At 31.2% G+C, this 10514-nt stretch overlaps 1 protein-coding gene across 1 annotated transcript; it reads right to left on the reverse strand.

Moving 5' to 3' along the window:
• Positions 1-1038: 1038 nt before the first annotated feature.
• PSBR (photosystem II subunit R) lies at positions 1039-4237 on the reverse strand. The gene is made up of 3 exons (XM_089800304.1): positions 4023-4237; positions 1399-1507; positions 1039-1317 (listed from the first exon to the last, which is right to left on the reverse strand). The coding sequence occupies exons 1-3, from the start codon at positions 4221-4223 to the stop codon at positions 1223-1225; spliced, it is 405 nt and encodes a 134-aa protein (XP_089656430.1). The 5' UTR covers positions 4224-4237; the 3' UTR covers positions 1039-1222.
• Between the last annotated feature and the right edge of the window lie 6277 nt (positions 4238-10514).

A 10514-nucleotide genomic window follows, 5' to 3' on the forward strand; every position in this document is an offset into this window, starting at 1 on the left:
CACACACGTACGCACATGCACGCCAACACACACACACACACACACACACACACACACACACACACACACACACACACACACATACACACACACACATGCAAAATGGCATTAATGAGTTTAGAGTACATTTAGGATGTAAATAAGTTAATTGTAAATTTGAGGATTTTAAAAGATCACAAATGAATTATTTAATTATCATTTGGATTTCTCAAATAATCCTTTTATCTTTGTATAAAGCATAGATGTCATTGGAGCCATTTTGTAAATGAAAGCTCCAAACATAAACAACATTTCCTTGTAATTAAGTTATATTGTGGAGCAAGATAGTCAATATAATTTTTCACCTATATTCTATAGAAAATGCCATGTGATGCATTTTTTGCATTAATACTATTTTATTAGCTTAGAAAACACACATGAATCTATATCTCTATTAAATACCTTTTTGGATCAAATTTTATTTATTCCAAAAAAATTATTTAAACATTTACATTTGATAATATGTTATAATGTGTAATTGTATAAATTTAATTTTCCAAATTTTGATACGGTTCTCATATATTATTTTTGATATGATTAGTTTTACATTTCCAATATAAATTTAAAGGATCTTCTTTTGCTAATTTCTCTTCAAAAAAATTACAAGATACTTTTGTTTGATGATGAAAGGCAATAACTATTTTCAATTTATCCATTCAACATATGAAATTTTATATTATTTTTTAAATATAAGGATATGAATTTGAAAAACAAATTAGTAAACCAAATGTTAATAAATAAATGAATATTCTATAAATTACTCTTTCATTATTTTTGTATTCTATAGATATCTCTTTCAGTGCATTTATTTAAATAACCTAAAATAAAGAGGTTTCAAAATTCGAAAAAGGAATTGAGATAACTTTTATACTAAATTTTTATTATGTATATATGGTTTGATGACATTTTTCTATATTTGTTGTTTAAAAGAAAAAAATGGAAACAACATATAAATCATAAGAACTTGAGATATTGGAATCTATAAATGAAGAGTAGTGGTTATATAATTATTTTACATTAAAATTATTTATAATTTTTTTATAAGAGAATACAAGATCTTGTATTTATTTGTTAAAAAACAAACATAAATCCTTTTTGAAAATAAGCAATAGTTTTTACATGTTTCTTATCTTTTGCAAATAAGATTTAGAAAACTAAAAGAAGCTACATATTATACTCTTGTTCAACCAGACAAGGCACTGGTGTTGTACACAAGGAAAGCTCCTACAGCTAATACGCCTGCCAATGTGATTGCCCATATTATCAAACCAGGTACCCCTGTCGCCACACAACATCTGAAATTACTTATTTTTATCTATGTTAAAATAAAACAATTTTAATATATATACAATCATGTACCTCCTGTGTAGACATCGCCAGTTGGAGACCAATCTTTTGGATCATAAATGGGACTATAACCATCAACATTCGCACCATACTTGTTCACAAATTGATAAACTCCTTTACCCTAAATACAGATTACACTAAATAATTATATCAAACATAGAGGATATAATATATTTTCTCATATAATGTGTGCTCAAACTAATCTAAAAAATATATAATATTAATAAAGAACATATGAAATTATATGCAAAAAAATATTTCGATTAGTAAATATAAATCAACCATAGTCTAAAATATTCTCATATAACATTTCCCTATTGGACATTAGTGAATATAAAGGAATATATAACTTTGATGTCATTGATAATGATTTACTTTGGTGTTAAAATTTCTTGATATACATTATATAGAGACATTTCAAAACAAATAATCAATAAAATATTAACTTATAGGAGCATTAAGGTATAATGTTAGTGTCAAAATGATATTTTATATATTAAAGACTTAGATAAATAGATAACTATGTATTAAGTCATAGATATGCTAATATTTATACTAATGTTCTTTCCATAAGTATTGAGTGTAAGATTATGGATAAGTTGGGTGATTCAAAAAATGATATATACATTTGTCTTAATTTTATTCCAATTTTCATGAGGGTCTGAAGATCATTTTTATGATATCTACAACTACCTTGCAAACTTTATTAAGTCTAATGGTTAAAATGTATGTTTTATAAGAAGGCACATTTGTGATTTAAAAAGAGAGGTATGCTATAAACATCTTGTCAAACAAAGTATTTTTTAAAGGTACTTTTGTTTCATACATCTACTGTAAATAATGAGAATGACACAGAAAAAAAATCTTCACATTCTCAATAGATTTTATTTTATTTTATAATACTTCCATTAACATACAAAGAAGGGTCCATAGATCCATAGAAGTATTATAGGGTATAAAAATAAAGAGAAAATTTTAGAAGTTTATGAGTACTTTTTATATTGATGAGAAACTATATTTATACCTTCCAAAATATGTTGTAATTTACCTTTTTACTACAAAAAAATGTAGTTGAAGTCATGACATTATATTCAACAAATTATTTCTCCTCTACTTATTTTAAATTAGATTTTTCATTACTACTCATGATAAAAATTATACTATAGTTAAGCATTTTAATTATTGATAAGTGGGAAGTATAATCTGCAATATGTCAAATTATGATATGCGTATCTGTATACATACGTACAAAACTAAACAAAACTAATATAGTGATAATGATCAATATCCAAATGTTAATATTGTAATACTTATGTAACCAAATTCAAGGGGTTACAAACATATATAGTTTTAAACAAATGATTTACTTAGCAATTGTTTTATTTTTTAATAGGCAACACTATATAGTAACCATATCCTAATTTTAGTATACCACTACAAAAGTTTACAGCCACATGAAGGAGTTAAATAAAGATATAGTTTTAAACAAATGATTTACTTAGTGGTTGTTTTATCTTAAATTAGACAACACTAAGATAGTGACTAATATCATATTCCACAATCGTCTGTAGATTTTTTTAAAAAAAAAATCTTAAAATTACAATAATGTTACTTAAATGGATCCTAGTAATTCTAAGAACCTCTACATAAGTGATTTCAAACCTTTCTTTCTAAATCAAAGATACGTATTTTAAATATTAGCTTGCTTAGCATGTTGTCTAGACTCTCTCTCTCATGTTATAAACTTATTTTTTAAAATAAGACCATTAAAGATTTTGGTCAATAACTTCTCTACGTCCATTTTTCACTACACAATTGGCATCCTTTAATCTTTGAATTGATGACATCTTTAAGTTTGAAAGTAGTAAATTTTAAGTATCTTTATATACAACAATTGAAAGACTTTTCCTCTAAATCACCTATATTTTTAAAACATTTGTTGTTTATCATATTAAGGGTAAGTTCCCACTTCACAAGTCTATTTCAAACACAAAGACCATGGAAGATTTGAAGTACAAACTTCTTTCAACCATTTCTCATTATAAAACACACTCTCTTAACATAAGTTTCGAGAGAAAACAAAGATTGAAACAATCTCACTAGTAATAAAACACACTCTCTTAATATAAGATTCAAACAACTTAAAACCCGAATGAATGAGTCAAACCCCAATGCAATGAAACCCAAATGAATGAATCAATCACAAAAGCTATGACACCCAAATGAATGAATTCCATAACCAATGAAATTCATATGAATGAATCAATCTCAAGAGCAATGAAACCCAAATGAATGGATGAATGAATCCCACGAACAATGACATCTAAATAAATGAATTTTGCGAGTAATGAAACTCACGTGAATGAATCCATTTCAAGATCAATGAAACCCAAATGAATGGATGAATGAGTTCCAAGAACAATAAAACCCAAATGAATGGATGAATGAGTTTCAAGAACAATGACACTCAAATGAATGAATTCTATAAGTAATGAAATTCACATGAATGAATCAATCTCGAGAACAATAAATATGCAGAGCCAAATGAATGAATCCCATAAACAATGAAACCCAAATATGTAGAGCCAACTGATTGTTGAATGAAAGTATGAAGAAGAGAGTGAGAGAGAACCAACCTTGGAGACACGGCCAGAGGCGTCCTTGCCTTCTTTGAATTTGGTGCCACCGGAAGGTCCAAGGGGCTCGTCCACCTTAATCTTCTTGACGCTTGCCCTCACATTGAGAGAGGCAGGCCTCAGAGAAGGCAAACCTTTCACACCAAATCTTCTCCCTGCAATTGCACTCGATGGTGAGGATGAGAGCATCATCGAAGCCATTTTCCCAATCCAACACTTTCCAATCTCCCCTAGCGAGACTTATCTTTTTTCTCTTTCATATAAGCGGCTACGTGGAAGCTCGACTGCCTTAAACGAATGTGAAGGCCATGATCAGCTGAATCATGCCCACAATCTTATCCCCACGCGGGCAACTGCCAATCAGGAAAATGCCACATTTATCTCTTTTCTTAAAAAAAAACATTTTATACTATTTGGGGTTTGAGGTAGATGTGTAGATGACCTATGTACAATAGGGAGGAGGGTTCCCCAAAATTTTGGGCCTCTTTTTTATGTGGTTTATAAAAGAATCGGCAAACATATCCATTTCCATTTTCACATTTATGTGGAAATAGATTTTGATATAGTTCATAGTACTTAGGATATGTTTATGGAGTATACACATACTTTATAGTAGTAAGGAATTATTTTATATTTTGTAGATGATATTTAATTATCTTATAAATAAAATATAGATATTTTATTGTTATAAGATTTGATTATATATATATATATATATATATATATATATATATATATATATATATATATATATATATATATATATAGTTAAAGGGAGTCAAATTTAAGTACAATAAGAGTATTACAGTGAAATTTGAGTCATAAATCAAGAATCCAAATAATGAACAACATTGCAAGCATTATAAACTATCTTGGAAGGATGGACAAGTCTCTTAAACATCTCACACTTGGGCAATCAAGTCTCTATCAAATCTAAACCATCCTAGCCTCGCACTATCAATTAACCCATATCAATTAAATGGGCATCCCACACTAATGTTGCACAACCTAGTTTATGAAAACAACTTCATGAGTTAGCATTGCCATCCTCTTTATGCACCTTGGTCGCCAAGAAGAACAACATATATCTCATTGCACCTAAACTCAAGTAAATTCCAAACTCATTGCTAACCCTATTAATATGTGTCCACAATGAGATCTTCACCAATTCTAATTCTACTATTATTAATGTGGCTTCTATCCACCACTCATCCCCAACATCAATCACGTCCTCTCCTAACAAGTCTCAAGAAATTATCAAACCTAATTGTGATGACTCGGTGACTACCAAGGCTCCACTAGTTCTTCTGATATGGCTTCTCATTATGGTATTAGTTATCATTTATTTGAGAAGCATAGATTTAATGGAAATGAATGTGATAAACATAAACAAGGAATGATATTTATCAGTAGAGTGATCATGATAGTGGTGATACATGCAAAAATGAAGAGTCATAAGATGTTAACTACATTTATTTTTGTATTTAGGCCTACTAATTACTAAGTAACACAAATCAGTCTAGGAAAAAATATTTCTTGATTTAAGGTAGATGTAGAAAAAGTTTTAGATGATGAAAGAGGGTAAGTGGACAAAGAAGGAGACTCAATCAAATGCTTTGATAGGTTTGTCACTATTCTCAACAATTTGTTGCGTACATCTTGAATCATATTTAGAATTTTCATTTATGATAGTGATTTGCACTTCTTCTAAGGATTAAATCCTAGTGCATTCAAATTTTTGTTCTTGCCATTTCCTAAGGGAACTTCCCTTCATGCGAAGGGGTCTTTTTATGAAGGGGTCAAAAATGACAATTTTAGTGAAGTGCATGAAATTCTGACAATCTTTTCCCTTCGAAGGGCTCCAATAATAGCTAAATATGACAATATTATAAAAAAAAAAATAGAAGATTGTTGTGCTTTGAACAAGCTTTCCAATGACAATACTTTTAGTATATAGTATATTTATCATAAAATTATATTTTTAGTTTTATCAAATATAGGTTGTGTGGCCATTTCACAAACTCTCAGTTCGATGCATTAGGAAAAATAGAAAGTTAGAGATTTTGTTGTTTAGAAAAATATGTATCCTAGAGGTATTTGTGTTACCTTTCTATTAAAAAAAAAGTATTTCTATTTATACAAGTCAAGTTATATTGAATTGAAAAAAAAGTGTCTAAATTATGGTTAATGTCACTTTATAACTCAATAAAATATAGAAAATTAGCATGTGAGTAGGTTATGGCTCCTGCTCATGATACTTTTGAATTTTTACCTCTCCCTCATGATGCTTCAGCTCCTGCTCATTGTTCCTACAATAGTGTACGAGAGTCTTGTGGTGTGGTGGCTGCCTCTGTTGCAGCCAGACTCCCTGCAACAAATGTTGTTATGACTTCCTCTGTTAGGGTTCTTGGCCCCCCTCCTATTGTGGTTGCTACTGGATTTGATGTTGTTATTCTTGTTATGCTCACCTCTCCTATTGTTTCTCATGTGGTTGGAGGTTGATCTACTATTTCTTATATAGACGTGGCAACTTTTGAAGTAGGTATTGCTTCAACTCTAAGGAAGGGGTCTCGTCCAACTGTGACTAGTTGTGAGGCTGTGCCTGTTCCTGTAGATAAGCCACTTTTGCTTAAGCTTGAATCTAACATTGTTGATGAGATTAATACATATGTGGTTGATTTCTCTATGACTATTGCTATCTTTCATTTTAGGGGTTTTTAGCCCTCTCTCTTGGATCTTCATGCTTGGATCTCCAAATTTTGGGAACTAATTATTTTAGATTTAGTTAAGATCTACCTTGTGGCAAGGGGTTTTTTTATTGTGAAATTTGCTAATGCTAATTATAGGGATTTGATCTTGTCTTGTGGTTTCTCTTGGGAGGAATGGTTCCTCCTAATGGCCAAACCTTGGTATCTGACATTTAACCCGACTACAGAGTCCTTTGATAAGATTCCTTTTTGGGTTAGATTATCGAATCTTCCCCTTCACCTATGGCATGACTCAATCTTGGAGGCTGTGAGGAATGGCCTTGGGCATTTCTTAATGGTTGATTCAATTTCCTCCAATGTATTTAGGACAACATATGCTTGCATACTTGTGGAGATGGATATCTCTAAAGGGCTCCCTGCTATGATTAATTTGTCTTCTTCAAGTGGTTCTTGGATTCAACTTTTTGATTAAGAAGGTATTCCCTTTAGATGTAGGAAGTGTCATAATATTGGACAAGTTGCTACTTGATGCTCCTCTGATAAGGTTAGATCAAAGAAATCACCTTCTTGGTGGTTGGGGGTTTCAAATGATCATTATACAATTCAGAAAGCTGCTTCGGTTGTGGATGGGTTGGATAGTTCTTCGCATATTGATCTCACTTTGGATGAGGATTCTATGGATGTCTCTAATGCTACACGTGCTGTCTCTTCCATAGTTTTGACTTAAAGTGTTGTTGATGTTATGTCTCTTGCCGACTCTGTGATTCTAGACCCTTTGCCTGCTTTGAGTCAAAATTTTGTTGATGTCCCTTCTGCTACTGACTCTTTCTAGAATACTACTATTGGCTCTTTGGTTGGGGGGTTTTTGGGGGTTAGTGGGGATTGGCAGTTGCGGGGAAGGTGGAGGATGGTTGCACTTCAGTTAAAGGGAAAAAAGGAAAGTCCTCCAAACCTTCATTTGATATCACTTTATGGTCTTAAAAGAAGGGACCAAAATGTAAATCTTGATGGTCTATGTTTGACTTGGGTTGTTTGTCCTCATGTTGGGAACATTAGCATGTCCCTCTAGTTTGTTGGGTGGTTCTCCATAGTTGTTTTAAGATTCTCATTGTTATATCTTTCTTGTCCCTTTGTACAAGGTTTCAAATCCTTTCAAAACCTATTTTTACCTAATCACAAGACTCAATAAAATATACAATTTGAATCAAGTTGAATGAAACTAACTACATCTTATAGGTATTAATGTTACAATTTTGGCCTTACAATTCTAGCCTTGAAAGAATCTTATCATAGTCATATTTAAAAAAAAAATATGTTGAACTAAATAACTGTCACTTTTTAAAAACATAATTTTTCATATAAACCACTTTTCGAAGGATAAGGAAAAATGAACTCAATTCAATGCAATTCTTTTTTATAAATATAGTTAGAAATTGGAAAGAAAATGCTAAAAATCACTAGTTTACATCATCTTCAAATTCTTTATGGTTTTGTAGTAATACATGTTTGAAAGTGGAGTTTTTTAATGTTTCAATGTCAAAGTTGGCCAAAAAGTGGGAACCCGTATTGTGGGATCACCTAGGTTTCCCCACTATTGGAAATGTAATGATAGACATGTGAATGGGGGGGGGGGGGGGCAGGGGGGGGTGGTGAATCAAGAACCACTTAAATTTTTTTCACTTAGAATACTTTTTCCTTTCTTTATTAGATTGTCTAATCTAATGTCATGCATAAAATATAAAGCAATGAAGAAATCAACAATATAACACTTTGATAGAATATTTGGTAACCCATAAACCCTCCAAAGAGAAGATAAAATTTGGATGAAGATGACACCCATAATGCTTCACTATTGCAGTAATAAAGTTGGCCTATTAGGGTTTACAATTGATCACTTATGGTGATCTTCTTTGTTAGGAGTATGAAGGACTATTAAGTCCACTTTGTGAAAGGATTTTACAATTCAATGAAGTATGTACTCTATTAAGAAATTTTACAAAGGACTACTAGGTCCACCTTGTTAGATGATTTACTTGATACAACTGTTAGGATGCAATTAGTAGGATGATCCTTGTTTGCAACTTGATCTATTGATATAGATCCTCTAAAGATTCTAATCACCTGATTGTGATAGATATGTCTCTGCTCTGCCCTTTATACTACTTAGTAGCTTGTTAATCAATTTTATTTACCTTCTTCTTGTTTTCCATATTTGCTTCTTCCACTTATATTTGATTTCTCACATCTTAGACAAAACAACTCACCTTTCTTATATAGCCATCAAACAATATTTTCATTCCAAGTCATCTGCAAAAGAAAAAAGTGCCTTTTCAATAATCAAATTATATCTTCAAGTTGGTTGAATGCTAATGCTTAGCTCACAATGTGTATTTAGGTGTTATGTTGATGCTTGGGCAAAACTGTGAACTCAAGTAATACTCTGGAACTTGGGTAACATTGTGATCCCTTGATTGTACTAGATGCTTAGCTCATATTGAACACTCGATGAACATAGATGACTCAATTCACATTGTGACTCGGTTGATAATGCAATTGTGTTCCATATGGTAGTGCTTGGTTAACACTAGATACTCTCAATCTACTCAAGCTACATTCAAGCATGTCGACTAAAGGAAAGCTCAGTTGTAGTATTAACTAACCTTCCTAACATAAGTGTTTTGTCACTAATTGACAATATATCTTGCCATAGGGTAAACAATCTCTCCCTTTGGCATTAGTGACAAAAACACTTATCATGTGCAATTTTGTCATCAATCCAAAAAATCTTAATCAAATTTTTTAGTCAAACTCTCCCTTCCCATATGCTTGGGTCTACAACTCGATTTGAACTGAAAAACTATGGCTCGATCACAATTGAATGAGTTTTGGTTTTTCATAATTTTTTTTTAAATTTGTACATATTCTTATATATAGATATATATGTATGTTTCCCCTTGTACATATTCCTTTACATATACATAGATATTGCCCCCTATACGTTTTCCTCTACATTTTCCCCTTCTGTTTTTATTACAAATTCCATAAACATATCTTTACAAGGTTATACAAAAATGATTGAGGAAATCATGATGAACCTTCAAAATTAGAGACATAGTTTTATCCCAATTTCCTTGCAATACCTCCAAAATGTGTAGTTCAATCTGAAGTTAAGTTAATAACTCCATAATGAGATATGAAACTGAGAAGTTTGTGTCATGTACCAATGTCTTTGCATGTGCAAGATGTTTATGCATTACATCTATGTGGGAAAGCATCATACTTTGAATATTTGTTAATGATGCCCTAATAATGGCTTCTTCCCTTAGTAGTCCAGCCTTTAAATTTGTCAAAAATCTAACCTTCACAAAATGATTAGAGCAAGTATTCAGGTCAAGTGCTAAATCACTAACACTATTCTTCAAGTCGACATCAATCTTGGTCAGTTTGTCCTTTATTTCTTTGGTGAAATTTGATGTATCACACAAATTTTTAAATAAAGATGCACTATTATTTACAACTCTTTCTAATATAGCCATAAGAGTGGAAAATTCCACTTGATCAATGGCAATCTTCTTGGCTACATTTTCCAAAACTTGATTCTCAAGTTTTCTTTTTGCCCTTTGTAGAAGTTTTTCCTAACCATCTAAATCTTTATTGATTTATGTATAATATCAATCAATTTTTCAATGATAGGGGGTTTATCACTTACCTCAAATTTAATCAAATCTAAAAATATGTCCTTGATATCTTCAAGAACCTTTCCTCTATCCCTTTTTGCCTTGAG

This window comes from Cupressus sempervirens, chromosome 9 (genome assembly GCF_028749045.1).
Source record: "Cupressus sempervirens isolate cs-2001-9-10 chromosome 9, ASM2874904v1, whole genome shotgun sequence".
Taxonomy (NCBI): domain Eukaryota; kingdom Viridiplantae; phylum Streptophyta; class Pinopsida; order Cupressales; family Cupressaceae; genus Cupressus; species Cupressus sempervirens.